Here is a 20,419-nt window from a genome sequence, read left to right as displayed (position 1 = left end):
GGGCTGCTGAGTGTGTCTCGTCCGGAGGGGCTGGGGATGGAACGCACACACACTGGGATCCCGGCTCGGGGCTGTAGGCCTGCACACGACACCTGCCCTCAATGGGATAATCCTTCCTGTCACAGTCCTAGGACAGCGCTGTGCCAGTCTGCTCCACTTTCATTTGAACAGGAAATAACTGGGTACCTTTCTTGGTTGAGAACACATGTGAATCTTCCTTACCTCGGAATTTGTACTCCTGGTGCATGAAATGGAAATTGTAGTAACATCTGCCAATTCATCTTTCTTAGGAGGCTCAATGGACCAAAGAGATGAATTCTGAGCATGACTCTGTCTCTGACAGACAGACGACTGTCGGCCCACTTTCGCTGATCCCTGAGGTCTCACGGGTCTATGGCTTTTGGGCCAAAACTCCTCCACCTGCAGCCCCTGAAGCCCCCGGCCAGGCCACTGCAGTCCCAAGCTCCAAGATGGCTGGAACCTGAGGGCTGCCGCCTACTTTCCTCCTGGCCTGAGCCCAGCCCACCCCCACCCCCACCCCAGATTCTCAGAGGTAAGCAGGGAGGAACGTGGTAGCAGCAGCGATCTCTGAGCGAGCAGCCCAGAGTTCCTGGGGTCTGGATGAGTTCCAGCCCCACCTGACAGATCAGTCCCTTAACAGTATCCTGTTAGGGCGGCCCCCAGCGTGTGCACCCACCCCTCCACCCCTATCATCTATCTATCTATCATCTGGGCACATCCGCACCACCAGTCCTCACCGTTGATTGATTTACACAGCACTTCAGTGTAGGGCACGCTTGCCTCCCCTGGGGCAGCACACAAGTCAGCAGGGCAGGGGGGGTGGTGTCCCTTCCTTCCTGTCCAGACACAGCAAGAAACCAAGGGTAGAGCTGCCCTCACAGCCAGTGACTGAGGCGGGAAGAACAACAGCTTTCAAGGCTTCCGAGAACCTAGTTTTATTCCTGTTGGAGACCCTGGTTCTCTTCTCTTCACTTAGAAGGGGTACAGCAGTGTCAGGGCACAATGAGGTCACTATCTGCTCCTCCCCAGACCGGCCCCACGATGATGGCCAACTGCTGAGGCGCTGAGCCAGCCAACTTCCCTCAGGACAGACGTCGTGAGAAACACAAACAAACAAACAAACCTACTTGCAGGAAACTAAGGACTCGCTCTCTCGTAACCAGAAGGGGGATGCAAATGGTGGCATCTCAGGCACTGAGGCAGGAGAGAGGCTTAAGAGGCTGTCCTCCCCGCTGTGCGTTGTTGCTTGGTGTCGGGAGGACAGGCTCTGGTCCTGTGCCAGGCTGCTTCCCACCTACACGCCTCTCAAAAAAAAGTACAAACAAACAGTGTAGGCACCCACAGACGTTGCCTCAGGCCCCTCAGAGACACCAGAAGACGGCCAGAGGGGTGACACACAGCCGCCGCCTTTGTGCTAGGGTTGGATCCGCCTCTGCTTTGTATACTACAGAGAAACAAGATTGTCTGAAAGGAGCTGGGAAGGAACTGCTACTTGATGGCAAAACACCAGCGCTGTGATGTTCAGCCCTGTGGGATAGCCTGCAGGGGGTAGGGGACAAGGCCCAGAGAGTGTCCATCTCAGCTGCTTCCAGCTGACCAGGACACTTGGGTGTCAGTAAGTCCTAACGGGGCTGATCCCAGTGTCGGGCCCGGAGGCCCGGTTTAAGGGGCTTGGGTCTCACCTCTGTATCTGAGTGAGTCTCCGTGTGCCCTTCAGGCTGAGGGCAGGGACCCAGAAGCCCCCGCTCCATCTCTCTGGCCCTTAGAAGGGCCTGCCTTTAGGACTGGACCTGAGCAGCCTCCCTCAGACCCCACCTGGCCGAGCACCTCTGCCCGGGACCTGGGCCCCACCCCCGCCACTGAGGTTGCCTGTGGCACCCTCACAAGTGCTTAGCAGGCCAGGGGATGAGGGTTCCCATTAGAAGACCAGTCTGTGGAAGTCACCACCGCTGCCACCTGCAGGGCTGCAGCCCCCCGGAGGGCCTTCATCCTCATCTTTGTCTTCGTCAAAGCCCCGCCCCCAGTGTGGAGATGTGGGGAGCGCAGAGATGTAGGCCGCCCTGCTCCGCGCCTCCTTCTCCTGCTCCTGGAAATACAGATGGGGATGGGGCCGGAAGCTTAACAGTCAAGAGGCAGGCAGGCTCTGCAGCCTCAGTTCTCCCTTCACGCCCCCAATGCCACCCAGCCCTTCCGAGCATCACCCCAGTCCCCAGGGCCAGGCACACAGGAGCCACAGCTTCTGCCCTAGAGGAACTCCAGCTTGGGAGGATGGGTGGGATGGACCCATAGCCATCCTGTATCTAGGCTTCCAAAGCATTCTTCCTCCCCCCCCCGAATAAAAACGCCCAGCGGGGCTTCCCTGGTGGCGCAGTGGCTGAGAGTCCGCCTGCCGATGCAGGGGACACGGGTTCGTGCCCCGGTCTGGGAAGATCCCATGTGCCGTGGAGTGGCTGGGCCTGTGAGCCATGGCCGCGGAGCCTGTGCTCCGCGACGGGAGAGGCCACAACAGTGAGAGGCCCGCGTACCGCAAAAAAAAAAAAAAAAACCTCCCAGCCCCCTGGAGGAAAAGAACTCATTTCTACTAACTAACTGGACTGTGAACAGCTGACGAGGGCCTGACATGGCACCAGAAAGCAGGAGGTGCAGAGACTTCAAAGGTCACCTCGTACCCCCCCCCCCAGGGACTCTTCTGCAGGCTTCCTGGCGTGGCTGTCCAGCCTCTGCCTCTCAGGGCACAAGGAACCCTCTGCCAGCGAGGAAGCTCTTCCTCCTGCTGAACTGAGGCCAGCCGTGGATTCGCCTTATTACCATGGGCCCAGCCCTGCCTCCACCTGGACAGTTCGGCAGAGACGCAAAAGTAGAGCCAGGGTCCCCACGGCACGCAGGTGCTGCTGGCCAGGGGACCTGACATGCCCACACCGGCTGCCTGCGGCGGCCACGCACTGGCTGTTTCAGCTGCAAAGTATTTTGATACCAGCCTTGACTCTACGGAGTGGAGTCGAAGGCTCAGGGAGAGAAGAAAGAGGCTCAGGGAGCCGGGCGGCACCCCATCCGCTCGTACCCACTACTCACAGAGCCTCTCCTCCAGCACACTTATGACACCTTAATAAAAAACTGATCATTCCTCATGTCTGTTCCTCTGAAGTATGGGGCTACGTCTGTCTGGCCCACCAATCTTCCCCAGCACTAAATGATAGCTGAATGGATCAAGGGAAAAAGGAACAGACTCCAAGAGAGGAGCGGTCACCATCTAAGCCTGTGGGTGCTGGGAAGCCCCTCTGCCCCCAGGGTCTGCTCACCTGCAGGAAAAGGATGTTGTCTTTGGAAATGGCTTCCATCAAGTCTTTGTGGAGGGTGGGCTCTGCCCGGGCTCGGGGAGAGCCGGGCTCAGCCTCAGGCCCCTCCCGGGGCCGCTGCCGATAAAAGAGCACGTAGGCAGTGTCCTTGGGGAAGAAGGAGGTGACGTTGCTGACAGACTCAAAGGAGGAGAAGGACACCCGGGTGTCGTTGAACAGGTACCACTGGTTGTTGGGTTCCGGCCCCTCGGCCGCTCCCGCGTTCGGGGCTGGGCGGGCCACACCCTCGCGGGCGTAGCAGTAGTAATGGCCGCTCTCCGAGGACACCCCGGAGTGCACCACGACGCTGCAGAGGTCGTAGGCCTGGCCCCGGCCCCCGGCCAGCGGCAGCCGCAGCAGCAGGGGGATCGAGACGTCGTCCAGGATCTTGCGGCGCCGCATGGTGCGCAGGTCGAAGGAGAAGCGCAGCAGGGTCAGGATGAGGTAGCGCGGCCCCTGGCTCAGCTCCACCACCTTCTCGGCGTCCTGCAGGGAGGCGCACGACTCGCAGCGGTAGCGGTTCTCTGCCGTCAGCCTCTCGGGCGACAGGAAGTAGTTGACCAGGTCCAGGACCGAGCGGGAACCCTCCCCAGAGGGGGTAGAAGCATTTCTGAGGGTCCCTGGGCCCAGGCCGTCCTCCTCCTTCTCGGCCTCTTTCTCCTTCTCGGCCTCCTTCTCCTTCTCGGCCTCCTCCTCCTTCTCGGCCTCCTTCTCCACTTGCTCCTCCTCCTTTTCCACCTTCTCCGCCTTCTCCTCCTTCTCTTCCTCCTCCTTTGCTGCCTCCTCCTGACTGCTCTGCCCCCCGGGGCCCTGGGGGCCCAGGCCTTCAATGTTCAGGACGGTGGGGGGAACGTCCCCTGTGATGCAGTGTTTCCTCTGCCTCTGAGGAGCCGCCCTGCTTGGCGCCTGGGCTCGCGATGGCGAAGGGAGGTCCTGGGCGCCGACGTCCTCTGCAGGGAGCATCACTGAGCCCAGGCGGCGGCGGCGGCAGCGCTCGGGCGGGGGAAAGGCGAGAGAGAGGTCCGTGAAGGCCTCCTCCCTGGTGGAGATGTTAAGGCAGCGGAGACAGCATATCCGAGTCACAATCTTGCCTCCGAACATCTTCTCCACAGAGGTTGGACTCGGGCTAGGGGGCTCCTCGGGCGGGGAGGGCAAGCTGGACTGCTTGAGCTTTTGGCAGATCCTCGTCCCAGTTTTCTCTTCTTCATGCAGCCTGGTGCAGGGAGCAAAGGGCCTTCGTCCATACACACAGACCCATCCCCAGCGCACTGGCCTGACCTGTGCATCTACCTTACTCAGCTGGCCACATGTTTACACGCATGCAGGAGAAGGCACGGGGAACATACATATGCATGTACAAAATGGCATCCATGCACATGCACTCATAAGCCAGGCACACATGCTACATACTTACCTGCATAAGGCTCACAAACCTGCCACAAAAAGACGTGCATGTGCCCCCAGAGAGCTGATGAGAAAACACACACATGCACACTCAGGCAAGCACAGCATAGTGTACATACACACACTTACCCTCCCAGTCACGGTCCACGTCAGCATCTCCAAAACTTCCCTCCCACTCGGCCCCTGTCCCCACACTCATGACACACATCTGCTCCAGGCCTTTCACAAGTGCAGGGCTGTGCCCCCGTTTCCAGGAAGAGACAACACAGCCCAGGGAGAGGGGGCGTTCCCACAAGCACCCTCTCCAGACCTGGAGCCCCCGTGCACAGCCAGGCCTGGCCTCCCTTACCGATCCAGCAGGTACTTCAGGTACTCCGAACAGTCCTGCTGGGTGCCAGGGCTGAACCAGGGTGTCCAGGATGCAGATAGAAAGTTCTCTGGAGAAATGGCAGGCCGCTAGGACCAAGGAGGGAGAAAGACAGGGCCAGGAGCCGGGGCCACTCACCAACCAGCGCCACAGCATGCTAGGCCTGAGGATGGCCCTGGGGACTCTGCCCCAAACTTCCAGCCTCCCCACTAAAGTCCTCCCCCTTCCCTGACTCATCCCACCAAGACCATGCAGCCTATAAGCAGGACATCCGGTTCACGGAGATGAACAATCCTCCAGGAGTCTGCTCTTCCCTGACACACCTCACATTTCACTCCAGGCCCTTATTCGTTGCCATTCCCTCTGCCTGAAACACCCTTCTCCCCTGTCAGGAGCTTAGCTATATAGAGTTCAAGTCCCAGGTGCAGTTAGTGTCACGTGTCCCACAGTGTCTTCCCAACAGCCCCCGTCCCCATCATGATCAACTCTCCCTCCCTAATACGCACACTACACCCGCATTTCCCTCTGCCCAAGCACTACAGTTGCTATCTGCAGGTTCCTCTCCCCCACCAGACTACGCGCTCCGTGGAGGCAGGACTGTGGCTGACTCATCTCTGTGCCCCTGCACAGGGCCTGGCATAATGCCTGCCTGGCCAAGGGCTTTAGGTTCCAGGAGGGCAGAGACAGTGATTAAAACAAATACAGCCCTCAGGGTGCCTGGCAGGCAATATGAGTGCTCAAACATGACAGAAGACCAACAAAGCAACACCTAATAGAATGGACGGAACCACTGATGGGAGAGAGGTGGGCAGCACAGCACAGAGGGGCTCAGGAGGCACTCCCTCGCCTGCCCGGTAAGGGCGCTGAATCGGCCCCTTGGGCTTTAGCCGTGAACCCATGCCAGCCTGGACTGCGGCCCAACAACTTACACCAGAAAGTGCGGGCCCACAGCCAGATGCAGGCAGGTCGTGGGGAAGGGGAGGTGTCAGACCGGGCCTCCTCTCCAGCACCCCCGACGCCCCCTGCGCTCACCTGGCTGTGCTCCAGGAAGGCGAAGAGCCACTGCAGCTTGGTCATCAAGGGCTGGGAGTTGTTCTCAGTCAAACGGAGGACACAGTGTCTGAAACTTCAAACAGAGCGGGGCACCTGGAGTAAGCCAAGGGCACCCAAAGGACCTCTACTCACCCATACTGTGGCCACCCAAGGACTCCAAGCTAAAGGCAGGACAGACACCTGTCGCTCAAATCTGGGCCAGGCGCCAGGGAGGAGCAGGTGAACAACTCGGCTTGGACAACGAGGTGACGCCTGCAGTCCCTTCCAGTTCTAACAGCCCATCACTCCACAATTTGAAGATTCGAATGTCCTAAGGTCTTATGGTCTCAGGGTTTTAAAGTTGGAACTCTCAGACATGCTTCAGAGTCCATGCCAATAGCACCACCAGCCACTCACACCCTTCTCCCGACTTCCCTGAGAAATGGCGTTGAGACCCATCCAGAGCAGCGGGCCCTGCTCCAACCTTGGCCCTCCAAGCCAACTATTACGGCCCCTTCTCAGGGCCCCTGCCACCCCAAGTTGTCCCTCTGCCTTCAACTGGGAGGGGGTCAATGTGAGGAGTATGCTGAAAAAAGAGGAGGGGGGTAAACGGGGGCTCATGAAGGGATCTGATCCCATGGGAGATAAGAAAGAGCCCCTCCTGGGCTTCCCAGGTGGCGCAGTGGTTGAGAGTCCGCCTGCCGATGCAGGGGACACGGGTTCGTGCCCCGGTCCGGGAGGATCCCACATGCCGCGGAGCGGCTGGGCCCGTGGGCCGTGGCCGCTGAGCCTGCGCGTCTGGAGCCTGTGCTCCGCAACGGGAGAGGCCACAGCAGTGAGAGGCCCGCGTAACGCAAAAAAGAAAAAAAAAAAAAGAAAGAGCCCCTCCTGACAACCACATTCCCTGGAACAAGCCAATTCCCAAGCCCCAGCTGAGCTCCTGTTCTCCCAAGAAGCTCTGGCTAGACAGGTAGGCATCTCTCCAACCTGCACCCACTGTGCAGGACAGTGTAACCAAAGTGTGGTCCGCTTAGCAGTCTGTGACAAGGCAAGTTCAGACACTGAGACTTCAGAACCTCGTACAGTGCTCTGACCGTACGAGCACACGACCCTTTCCTAGTGGGTCAGTTTACTGTATTCTACGAAAGGAAGGGTCTGCAGCAGACTGGACGTTCTAAAAACGAACAAAACTAGTCCTTCCCCAGGCAGTTTGAGAAGCACAACAGCAGCATGTTAGGAGTTCCTAGAGTTCAGCTCCAACCTCCTCCTGGAGCTGAAGCTCAGAGAGGAGAAACTGCCTGGAGGTCCTACCACAGCCGAAACCAAGGCTCACTTCCACTGAGACTTTTAAAAAAGACGTCTAACAGGAATAAAGACACAGACCTACTAGAGAATGGACTTGACGACACGGGGAGGGGGAAAGGTAAGCTGGGACGAAGTGAGAGAGTGGCATGGACATCTATACACTACCAAACGTAAAATAGATAGCTAGTGGGAAGCAGCCGCACAGCACAGGGAGATCAGCTCGGTGCTGTGTGACCACCTAGAGGGGTGGGATAGGGAGGGTGGGAGGGAGGGAGACGCAAGAGGGAAGAGATATGGGAACATATGTATATGTATAACTGATTCACTCTGTTATAAAGCAGAAACTAACACACCACTGTAAAGCAATTATACTCCAATAAAGATGTAAAAAAAAAATCAAAGGCTCCTATAGTAAGGAAAAAAAAAAAGATGTCTAAGTGCGGTACTGGTGAAAGAACAGTTGAATAGATCAATAGAACAGAATAAAGAGCCCAGAAACAGACCCCCATAAATATAGTCAACTGATCGTTGACAAAGGAGCAAAGGCAATATAATGGAGCAGAGAAAGTCTGTTCAACAAATGGTATTGGAACAAGTTATACATCCAAAACCAAAAAAATGAATCTGAACACAAACCCTACACCTGTCACAAAAATTAACTCCAAATGGATCATAGACCTAAATGTAAAATTCAAAACTATAAAACTCTTAGAAAATAACAGGAGAAACCTAGTGACCTTGAGTTTGGTGATGCCTTTTTAGACACATCACCAAAGACACAATCCATGAGAGAAATAATTGATAAGCTGGATTTCATTGAAATTAAAAAATTCTGTTCTGTGAAGTACAGAGTCAAGAGTATTAGAAGACAAACCAGAGACTGGGAGAAAATATTTGTAAAATACACATCTGATAAAGGACTGTTAAAGAAAAAAAAAAACCACTTAAAACTAAACAATAAGAAAACAAACAACCTGATTAAAAAGTGAGCCAAACACTTTAACAAACATCTCACAAAAAAAATTTATATATATATATATATATATACACACACACACACAGATGGTAAATAAGCACATGAAAAGATGCTCAACATCATGCCAGTCAGGGAAATACAAATTAAAACAACAATGAGATACCACTACACAGCTATTAGAAAGGCCAAAATCCAGAACACTGACAACACCAAATGCCAGCAAGGATGTGGAGCAACAGGAACTCTCATTCATTGCTGGTGGGAATGCAAAATGGTACAGCCACTTTGGAAGACAGTTTTGCAGTTTCTTACACAACTAAACATACTCTTCCCATCCTATGCAGCAATCACACTCTTTGGTATTTACCCAAAGGAGCTGAAACCTTATATCCACACACAAACCTGCACAGGGAGGTTGATGCAAGCTTTATTTAGAATTGCCAAAACTTGGAAGCAACTAACATGTCCCTTCAGTAGGTTAATGGATAAATGGCACTGTGGTACATCCTGGCAATGGAATATTATTCAGTGCCAAAAAGAAATGAGCTATCAAGCCACAAAAAGAAATGAAGCAACCTTAAATACATATTACTAACTGAAAGAAGCCAATCTGAAAAGGCTACATACTATATGATTCCAAATATATGATTCCAAATGTATGATTCTGGAAAAGGCAAAACTATGGAAACAGTAAAAAGGTTGCCAGGAGTTAGAGGGGGGTGAACAGATAGAGCAGAGGATTTTTAGGGCAGTGAAAATACACTACAGGAACCTCGGGAACCACATTAAATGCACCATTTGCATTATAGGGGTCCCAGAAGGAGAAGAGAGAGAAAAGGGCCTGAGAAAATATTTGAGGAGTTAATAGCTGAAAACTTCCCTAACATGGGAAAGGAGGAATACATCGACACATATTAATCAAATTGACAAAAATTAAAGACAAAGAGAAAATATTAAAAGCAACAAGGGGAAACCAACAAGTAACATACAAGGGAATCCCCATAAGGTTATCAGCTGATTTTTCAGCAGAAACTCTGCAGGCCAGAAAGGAGTGGTATGATATTTTTAAAGCAATAAAAGGGAAAAACCTACAACCAAGAATACTCTACCCAGCAAGGCTCTCATTCAGATTTGACAGAGAAATCAAAAGCTTTACAGACAAGCAGAAGCTAAGACAATTCAGCACCACCAAACCAGCTTTACAACAAATGCTAAAGGAACTTCTCTAGGCAGAAAAGAAAAGGCCACAACTACAAATAAGAAAATTATGAATGGGAAAGCTCAATGGTAAAGGCAAACATACAATAAAGGTAGGAAATCGCATATCCAAAGCTGAGACCCAGGAGCTGTGAGAACAAAGAAGAGAAAGGGAAACCTCTCCCAGCAGCCTCAGAAGCAGCGGATTAAAGCTCCACAATCAACTTGATGTACCCTGCATCTGTGGAATACATGAATAGACAACACATCATCCCAAATTGAGGAGCCAGGAGTCCGTGCTGTGCCTCTGAGGTGGGAGAGCCAACTTCAGGACACTGGTCCACAAGAGACCTCCCAGCTCCACACAATATCAAACGGCGAAAATCTTCCAGAGATCTCCATCTCAACACCAGCACCCAGCTTCACTCAACGACCAGCAAGCTACAGTGCTGGACACCCTATGCCAAACAATTAGCAAGACAGGAACACAATGCCACCCATTAGCAGAGAGGTGGCCTAAAATCATAAAAAGTCCGCAGACACCCCAAAACACACCACCAGACGTGGACCTGCCCACCAGAAAGACAAGATCCAGCCTCATCCACCAGAACACAGGCACTAGTCCCCTCCACCAGGAAGCCTACACAACCCACTAAACCAACCTTAGCCACTGGGGACAGACACCAAAAACAACGGGAACTACGAACCTGCAGCCTGCAAAAAGGAGACCCCAAACACAGTAACATAAGCAAAATGAGAAGACAGAAAAACACACAGCAGGAGAAGGAGCAAGATAAAAACCTACCAGACCTAACAAATGAAGAGGAAATAGGCAGTCTACCTGAAAAAGAATTCAGAATAATGATGGTAAAGATGATCCAAGATTCTATTTCCCAGATCCAAAATCTTGGAAATAGAATAGACAAAATGCAAGAAACAGTTAACAAGGACCTAGAAGAACTAAAGATGAATCAAGCATCGATTAAAAACACAATACATGAAATAAAAAATACTCTAGATGGGATCAATAGCAGAATAACTGAGGCAGAAGAACGGATAAGTGAGGTGGAAGATAAAATAGTGGAAATAACTGCTGCAGAGCAAAATAAAGAAAAAAGAATGAAAAGAACAGAGGACAGTCTCAGAGACCTCTGGGACAACATTAAACGCACCAACATTCGAATTATAGGGGTTCCAGAAGAAGAAGAGAAAAAGAAAGGGACTGAGAAAATATTTGAAGAGATTATAGTTGAAAACTTCCCTAATATGGGAAAGGAAATAGTTAATCAAGTCCAGCAGGCACAGAGAGTCCCATACAGAATAAATCCAAGGAGAAATATGCCAAGACACATATTAATCAAACTGCAAAAATTAAACACAAAGAAATCATATTAAAAGCAGCAAGGCAAAAACAACAAATAACACACAAGGGAATCCCCATCAGGATAACAGCTGATCTCTCAGCAGAACTCTACAAGCCAGAAGGGAGTGGCAGGACATAATTAAAGTGATGAAGGAGAAAAACCTGCAACCAAGATTACTCTACCCAGCAAGGATCTCATTCAGATTTGATGGAGAAATTAAAACGTTTACAGACAAGCAAAAGCTGAGAGAGTTCAGCACCACCAAACCAGCTTTACAACAAATGCTAAGGGAACTTCTCTAGGCAAGAAACACAACAGAAGGAAAAGACCTACAATAATGAACCCAAAACAATTAAGAAAATGGGAATAGGAACATACATATCGATAATTACCTTAAATGTAAATGGACTAAATGCTCCCACCAAAAGACACAGAGTGGCTGAATGGATACAAAAACAAGACCCATATATATGCTGTCTACAAGAGACCCACTTCAGACCTAGAGACACATACAGACTGAAAGTAAGGGGATGGAAAAAGATATTCCATGCAAATGGAAACCAAAAGAAAGCGGGAGTAGCAATTCTCATATCAGACAAAATAGACTTTAAAATAAAGACTACTAGAAGAGACAAAGAAGGACACTACATAATGATCAAGGGATCGATCCAAGAAGAAGATATAACAATTGTAAATATTTATGCACCAAACATAGGAGCACCTCAATACATAAGGCAAATACTAACAGCCATAAAAGGAGAAATCGACAGTAACACAATCATAGTAGGGGACTTTAACACCCCACTTTCACCAATGGACAGATCATCCAAAATGAACATAAATAAGGAAACACAAGCTTTAAATGATACATTAAACAAGATGGACTTAATTGATATTTATAGGACATTCCATCCAAAAACAACAGAATACACATTTTTCTCAAGTGCTCATGGAACATTCTCCAGGATAGATCATCTCTTGGGTCACAAATCAAGCCTTGGTAAATTTAAGAAAATTGAAATTGTATCAAGTATCTTTTCCGACCACAATGCTATGAGACTAGATATCAATTACAGGAAAAGAGCGGTAAAAAATACAAACACATGGAGGCTAAACAATACACTACTTAATAACGAAGTGATCACTGAAGAAATCAAAGGGGAAATTAAAAAATACCTAGAAACAAATGACAATGGAGACACAACGACCCAAAACCTATGGGATGCAGCAAAAGCAGTTCTAAGAGGGAAGTTTATAGCAATACAATCCCACCTTAAGAAACAGGAAACATCTCGAATAAACAACCTAACCTTGCACCTAAAGCAATTAGAGAAAGAAGAACAAAAACATCCCAAAGTTAGCAGAAGGAAAGAAATCATAAAAATCAGATCAGAAATAAATGAAAAAGAAATGAAGGAAACGATAGCAAAGATCAATAAAACTAAAAGCTGGTTCTTTGAGAAGATAAACAAAATTGATAAACCATTAGCCAGACTCATCAAGAAAAAAAGGGAGAAGACTCAAATCAATAGAATTAGAAATGAAAAAGAAGTAACAACTGACACTGCAGAAATACAAAAGATCATGAGAGATTACTACAAGCAACTCTATGCCAATAAAATGGACAACCTGGAAGAAATGGACAAATTCTTAGAAATGCACAACCTGCCAAGACTGAATCAGGAAGAAATAGAAAATATGAACAGACCAATCACAAGCACTGAAATTAAAACTGTGATAAAAAATCTTCCAACAAACAAAAGCCCAGGACCACATGGCTTCACAGGCGAATTCTATCAAGCATTTAGAGAAGAGCTAACACCTATCCTTCTCAAACTCTTCCAAAATATAGCAGAGGGAGGAACACTCCCAAACTCATTCTACGAGGCCACCATCACCTTGATACCAAAATCAGGCAAGGATGTCACAAAGAAAGAAAACTACAGGCCAATATCACTGATGAACATAGATGCAAAAATCCTCAACAAAATACTAGCAAGCAGAATCCAACAGCACATTAAAAGGATCATACACCATGATCAAGTGGGGTTTATTCCAGGAATGCAAGGATTCTTCAATATACGCAAATCAATCAACGTGATACACCATATTAACAAATTGAAGGAGAAAAACCATATGATCATCTCAATAGATGCAGAGAAAGCTTTCGACAAAATTCAACACCCATTTATGATAAAAAACCCTGCAGAAAGTAGGCATAGAGGGAACTTTCCTCAACGTAATAAAGGCCATCTATGACAAACCCACAGCCAGCATCGTCCTCAATGGTGAAAAACTGAAACCATTTCCACTAAGATCGGGAACAAGACAAGGTTGCCCACTCTCACCACTCTTATTCAACATAGTTTTGGAAGTTTTAGCCACAGCAATCAGAGAAGAAAAGGAAATAAAAGGAATCCAAATCGGAAAAGAAGAAGTAAAGCTGTCACTGTTTGCAGATGACATGATACTATACATAGAGAATCCTAAAGATGCTACCAGAAAACTACTAGAGCTAATCAATGAATTTGGTAAAGTTGCAGGATACAAAATTAATGCACAGAAATCTCTGGCATTCCTATATACTAATGATGTAAAATCTGAAAGTGAAATCAAGGAAACACTCCCATTTACCATTGCAACAAAAAGAATAAAATATCTAGGAATAAACCTACCTAAGGAGACAAAAGACTTGTATGCAGAAAATTATAAGACACTGATGAAAGAAATTAAAGATGATACAAATAGATGGAGAGATGTACCATGCTCTTGGATTGGAAGAATCAACATTGTGAAAATGACTCTACTACCGAAAGCAATCTACAGATTCAATGCAATCCCTATCAAACCACCACTGGCATTTTTCACAGAACTAGAACAAAAAATTTCACAATTTGTATGGAAACACAAAAGACCTCGAATAGCCAAAGCAATCTTGAGAACGAAAAATGGAGCTGGAGGAATCAGGCTCCCTGACTTCAGACTATACTACAAAGCTACAGTAATCAAGACAGTATGGTACTGGCACAAAAACAGAAAGATAGATCAATGGAACAGGATAGAAAGCTCAGAGATAAACCCACGCACATATGGTCACCTTATCTTTGATAAAGGAGGCAGGAATGTACAGTGGAGAAAGGATAGTCTCTTCAATAAGTGGTGCTGGGAAAACTGGATAGGGACATGTAAAAGTATGAGATTAGATCACTCCCTAACACCATACACAAAAATAAGCTCAAAATGGATTAAAGACCTAAATGTAAGGCCAGACACTATCAAACTCTTAGAGGAAAACATAGGCAGAACACTCTATGACATAAATCACAGCAAGATCCTTTTGGACCCACCTCCTAGACAAATGGAAATAAAGACAAAAATAAACACATGGGACCTAATGAAACTTAAAAGCTTTTGCACAGCAAAGGAAACCATAAACAAGACCAAAAGACAACCCTCAGAATGGGAGAAAATATTTGCAAATGAAGCAATTGACAAAGGATTAATCTCCAAAATTTATAAGCAGCTAATGCAGCTCAATAGCAAAAAAACAAACAACCCAATCCAAAAATGGGCAGACATTTCTCCAAAGAAGATATACAGACTGCCAACAAACACATGAAAGAATGCTCAACATCTTTACTCATTAGAGAAATGCAAATCAAAACTACAATGAGAGGGCTTCCCTGGTGGCGCAGTGGTTGAGAGTCCGCCTGCCGATGCAGGGGAGGCGGGTTCGTGCCCCGTCCGGGAGGATCCCACATGCCGCGGAGCGGCTGGGCCCGTGAGCCATGGCCACTGAGCCTGCGCGTCCGGAGCCTGTGCTCCACAACGGGAGAGGCCACAACAGTGAGAGGCCCGCGTACCGCAAAAAAAAAAAAAAAAAAACCAAAAAAAAAAAAAAAAAAAAAAAAAACTACAATGAGATATCATCTCACACCAGTCAGAATGGCCATCATCAAAAAATCTACAAACAATAAATGCTGGAGAGGGTGTGGAAAAAAGGGATCACTCTTGCACTGCTGGTGGGAATGTGAATTGGTACAGCCACTATGGAGAACGGTATGGAGGTTCCTTAAAAAACTACAAATAGAACTACCCTATGACCCAGCAATCCCACTACTGGGCATATACCCTGAGAAAACCATAATTCAAAGAGAGACATGTACCAAAATGTTCATAGCAGCCCTATTTACAATAGCCCGGAGATGGAAACAACCTAAGTGTCCATCATCGGATGAATGGGTAAAGAAGATGTGGCACATATATACAATGCAATATTACTCAGCCATAAAAAGAAACAAAATTGAGCTATTTGTAATGAGGTGGATGGACCTAGAGTCTGTCATACAGAGTGAAGTAAGTCAGAGAGAGAAAGACAAATACTGTATGCTGACACATATATATGGAATTTAAGAAAAAAAATGTCATGAAGAACATAGGGGTAAGACAGGAATAAAGACACAGACCTACTAGAGAATGGACTTGAGGATATGGGGAGGGGGAAGGGTAAGCTGTGACAAAGTGAAAGAGCGGCATGGACATATATACACTACCAAACGTAAGGTAGATAGCTAGTGGGAAGCAGCCGCATAGCACAGGGAGATCAGCTCAGTGCTTTGTGACCGCCTGGAGGGGTGAGATAGGGAGGGTGGGAGGGAGACGCAAAAGGGAGGGGATATGGGAACATATGTATATGTATAACTGATTAAATTTGTTATAAAGCAAAAAATAAATAAAAAATAAAGATGACAAAAAAAAAAAGGTAGGAAATCATCCACACACAAATATGATATCAAAACTAGCAACTGTGAGGAGAGGAGAGTACAAATGCAGGATATTGGAAATGCACTGGAAATTAAGAAACCAGAAACTTAAAAAACAATCTTGTATATATATACAGACTATTATATCAGAACCCCATGGTAACTGCAAACCAAAAATCTACACTAGACACATACACAAAAAAGAAAAAGGAATCCAAACTCAACACTGAAGATAGTCATCAAATCACAGGAAAAGAGAACAAAGAGGAAGGGAAGGAAAAAGACCTACAAAAACAAATTCAAAACAATTAACAAGGGCTTCCCTGGTGGCACAGTGGTTAAGAATCCGCCTGCCAGTGCAGGGGACATGGGTTTGAGCCCTGGTCCAGGAAAATCCCACATGCCGCGGAGCAACTAAGCCCATGCGCCACAACTACTGAGCCTGCGTTCTAGAGCCTGTGCTCCGCAACAAGAGAAGCCACCACAATGAGAAGCCCGCGCACTGCAATGAAGAGTAGCCCCCGCTCGCCGCAACTAGAGAAATCCCGCACGCAGCAACAAAGACCCAACACAGCCCAAAATAAATTTATTTTAAAAAATTAACAAAATGGCAATAAGAACATACATATTCATGATTACCTTAAATGTAAATGGATTAAATGCTTCAACCAAAAGACAAAGACTGATCGGATGAAGGGATAAAGAAGATGTGGCACATATATACAATGCAATATTACTCAGCCATAAAAAGAAACAAAATTGAGCTATTTGTAATGAGGTGGATAGACCTAGAGTCTGTCATACAGAGTGAAGTAAGTCAGAGAGAGAAAGACAAATACCATATGCTAACACATATATATGGAATTTAAGAAAAAAAATTGCCATGAAGAACCTAGGGGTAAAACAGGAATAAAGACACAGACCTACTTGAGAATGGACTTGAGGATATGGGGAGGGGGAAGGGTAAGCTGTGACAAAGCGAGAGAGAGGCATGGACATATATACACTACCAAACGTAAGGTAGATAGCTAGTGGGAAGCAGCTGCATAGCACAGGGAGATCAGTTCGGTGCTTTGTGACCGCCTGGAGGGGTGGGATAGGGAGGGTGGGAGGGAGGGAGACGCAGGAGGGAAGGGATGTGGGAACAGATGTATATGTATAACTGATTCACTTTGTTATAAAGCAGAAACTAATAAAAATATTTAAAAAAAAAGAATAAGCTTCAAAATTCTGACCTAAGAACTTTGATCTAGCTGTCCTTTCCCTGAGTCAGCATCTCCTCTGCTTTACGTACATGTTTCCAGTTTGTAAAATGAAAGGATCAGGGAAAAATATATTTTTGTTTAAAAAAAAAAAAAGACAAAGACTGGCCGAATGGATACAAAAACAAGTCCCATATATATGCTGTCTACAAGAGACTCACACTTCAGATCTAGGGACACATACAGACTGAAAATGAGGGGATAGAAAAAGGTACTCCATGCAAATGGAAATCAGAAGAAAGCTGGAGTAGCAATACTCATATCAGACAAAATCGACTTTGAAAGAAAGACTATTACTGGAGACAAAGAAGGACACTGCATAATGATCAAAGGATCAGTACAAGAAGATATAACAATTATAAATGTATGTGCACCCAACATAGGAGCACCTCAATATATAAGGCAAATACTAACAGCCATAAAAGGAGAAATCAACAGTAACACAATAACAGTGGGAGACTTTAACCCCCCACTTTCATCAATGGACAGATCATCCAGACAGAAAATCAATAAGGAAATATATAGGCCTTGAATGACACATAAGACCAGATGAACTCAAGTGATATTTATAGAGGATTCCATCCAAAAGCAGCAGAATATACGTTCTTCTCAAGTGCACACGAAACATTCTCCAGGATTGACCATATGCTGGGCCACAAAGCAAATCTTGGTAAATTTAAGAAACCTGAAATCATATCAAGCAGCTTTTCCGACCACAATTCTATGAGATTGGAAATCGATCACAGGGAGCGATCAAGATATCACAGTAGCAGGACGTGAAGTTCACCCTCTCCCACAAATATATCAAAAATACATCTAGGGCCTCCCTGGTGGCGCAGTGGTTGATAGTCCGCCTGCCGATGCAGGGGATGCAGGTTCGTGCCCCGGTCCGGGAGGATCCCATGTGCCGCGGAGTGGCTGGGCCCGTGAGCCATGGCCGCTGAGCCTGCGCGTCCGGAGCCTGTGCTCCGCAACGGGAGAGGCCACAGCAGTGAGAGGCCCACGTACCGCAAAAAAAAAAAAAAAAAAAATTCATCTACACGTGAAACAATTCTCACAGAATATCTACTGAACGCTGGCAGAAGACCTCAGACTGCTGAAAGGGCAAGAAAATCTCCATGTGACTGGGTGGGAACAAAGAAAAAAAAAGAAGAAAAGAAAGCAAGAAAGGAATCGGGATGGGACCTGCAACATTGGGAGAAACTATGAAAGAGGAAAGGTCCCTGCAACCTGGGAAGCCCCCTCACTGGCAGGGAGATCAGCCAAGATAGAAGGGGAGCTTCAGAGCCTTTGAGGAGAGCGCAGCAACCTGTTAGAGGCAGCCAGAGCAGAGGGAGAACTGCACAGTGCCACCACCCTGTGCTCCCTAGTCTGACACACATGTCTGCCAGAACTGGCAAGGGCTGGGTGCTGGAACTCGGGCTTTGGAATCAGAACTGGGAAGAGGACTGGGGATGGCTGTGTAGAGACAGACAGGGGTGGGAGTGGTGCTGGAATCCAGTACAACCATGGTTGGGGGTGTATGTGGAGGAAGCCTGGGACGTCAGAGGTCAGTCACCACTGTTTGGGAGGTGCACAAGGGGAGGGGTGGGACCCAGATTGCAGCCTTTTCCCCTGTGGGCATGCATGCAGAGGGCAGGACACTGCCTGTACAGGCTCCAGGGGCAGTCGCAAGCCTCCACTGCCGCCCACCTAAACACCAGGAGCAGTCACCAGCCCCCACTGCTTCTCTCCCACATCCCAGGAGTGGTCATGGGCTCCCGCCACCTCCCTCCCAGACTCCAGGAGTGATTGCAAGCCCCTGCCGCCTCCCTCTCAGACCTAAGGAGTGGTCATGGACCCCACCACTGCCCACCCGAATTCCAGGAGTGGTTGCAAGTCACATCCACTCCCATTGCATGCCCTGAGGGTAAGTCTGAGCCACTACCACCTCTGAGAACCCCAGGACCGGGCACCAGCCACCACATCTGCACACACCCTATCAAGGGGATAACAACCAGCACAAGCTGAGAAAAGAGGCTACAGGGATCCATACTAAAAACAGCACTCACACCAAATTTATTAAACCCACACAAGCTACACAGGGATGAAACCACATATAAATAGCTCTCCAAGACCACAGTAGATAATTGTTTCTCCTAAACTTACAGAGTAAGAGAAATATAAGTAACATGAAGAAGCAAAGGAACCACTCCCAGTTAAATGACCCAGCACATTCCCCTGAATGAACAATGAAGCAGACCTCTTCAGTCTAACAGACACTGATTTCAAAAAGGAGATAATAAAAATACTGAAGGAATTAAGAAAGGCTATTGACAGAAATGCAGAATACTGTAAAAAGGGACTAGAAACTATAGAGAGGAACCAAGAAAAATTAGAAAACACATTTGCAGAGATGAAAGCTGAGCTAAAGGCAATGAACAGCAGAATGAATAATTCAAAAGAATGAATAAGTGACCTGGAAGATAGAAAAATGGAAATCACCCAATCAGGACAGCAGACAGTACAAAGATTAAAAAACAAAAAACAAAAAAAAAATTCTGTGAGGGCTTCCCTGGTGACGCAGTGGTTGAGAGTCCGCCTGCTGATGCAGGGGACATGGGTTCGTGCCCCGGTCCGGGAAGATCCCACATGACGCGGAGCAGCTGGGCCCGTGAGCCATGGCTGCTGAGCCTGCGCATCCGGAGCCTGTGCTCCGCAGTGGGAGAGGCCACAACGGTGAGAGGCCCGCGTACCACAAAAAAAAAAAAGAAAAAATTCTGTGAAAGTGATGATAACCACAATGAACAGCAAAAAGATATACATGAAGATGTAAAAGAGAACATCAAAATCATAAAATGTAGGGGAGGAGAGTAAGAAAATGTAGAATTTTTTCCTAGAATGTGTTTGAGCCTATATGACTGCCAGTCTAAGGCAAGCAGATACAGGAAAGTGTTAACATAGTTGAAAAACAGGGTAACCGCGAATCAAAAACATACAATAGATTCACAAAAAAAACAAAAAGAAGAGAACAAAAGTATAATACAAAAGAAAATCATCAAACCAGAAAAGGAAAAACAAAAAGAAAGGGAGAGAGAGGAAATATAAAATCAATGGGAAAACATGGTTTAAAATGACAACAAATACATATCTATAAATAATTACCTTAAATATCAATGGGCTGAATGCTCCAATCAAAAGACACAAGAGTGGAAGGTCGGATAAAAAAGCAAGAGACTACAATATGCTGCCTATAAGAGACCTACTTTAGGACAAAGGACACACATATATTGAAAGAGAGGATGGAAAAAGATGTTTCATGCAAACAGAAGTGACAAGAAAGGGGGGGTGGCAATACTCATATCAGACAAAACAGACTTTAAAACAAAGGCCATAAAGAAAGATAAGGAAGAA

General features: G+C 47.4%; 2 protein-coding genes across 2 annotated transcripts in view; one reads left to right on the top strand and one right to left on the bottom strand.

Moving 5' to 3' along the window:
- GAB2 (GRB2 associated binding protein 2) overlaps positions 1-546 on the top strand; it is a 172,882-nt gene extending 172,336 nt beyond the window's left edge. Inside the window, exon 11 of the transcript XR_014016375.1 lies at positions 291-546. The gene's annotated coding sequence lies outside the window, so the exon portion shown is untranslated. The remainder of the gene's footprint in view (positions 1-290) is intronic.
- A 385-nt stretch (positions 547-931) lies between these two features.
- USP35 (ubiquitin specific peptidase 35) overlaps positions 932-20,419 on the bottom strand; it is an 81,216-nt gene continuing 61,728 nt past the window's right edge. Inside the window, exons 8-11 of the mRNA XM_081241102.1 lie at positions 6,160-6,253; positions 5,110-5,216; positions 3,321-4,569; positions 932-2,107 (exon numbers count right to left, since the gene is read on the bottom strand). Coding sequence (XP_081097228.1) covers positions 1,940-2,107; positions 3,321-4,569; positions 5,110-5,216; positions 6,160-6,253 — 1,618 coding nt within the window. The 3' untranslated portion in view covers positions 932-1,939. The remainder of the gene's footprint in view (positions 2,108-3,320; positions 4,570-5,109; positions 5,217-6,159; positions 6,254-20,419) is intronic.

The sequence above is a fragment of the Mesoplodon bidens genome (genome assembly GCF_964165515.1).
Source record: "Mesoplodon bidens genome assembly, chromosome: 7".
In the NCBI taxonomy this organism is placed as follows: Eukaryota; Metazoa; Chordata; class Mammalia; order Artiodactyla; family Ziphiidae; genus Mesoplodon; species Mesoplodon bidens.
Note: the sequence above shows the minus strand (reverse complement) of the source record. Positions and strands in the feature narration are given on the sequence as shown.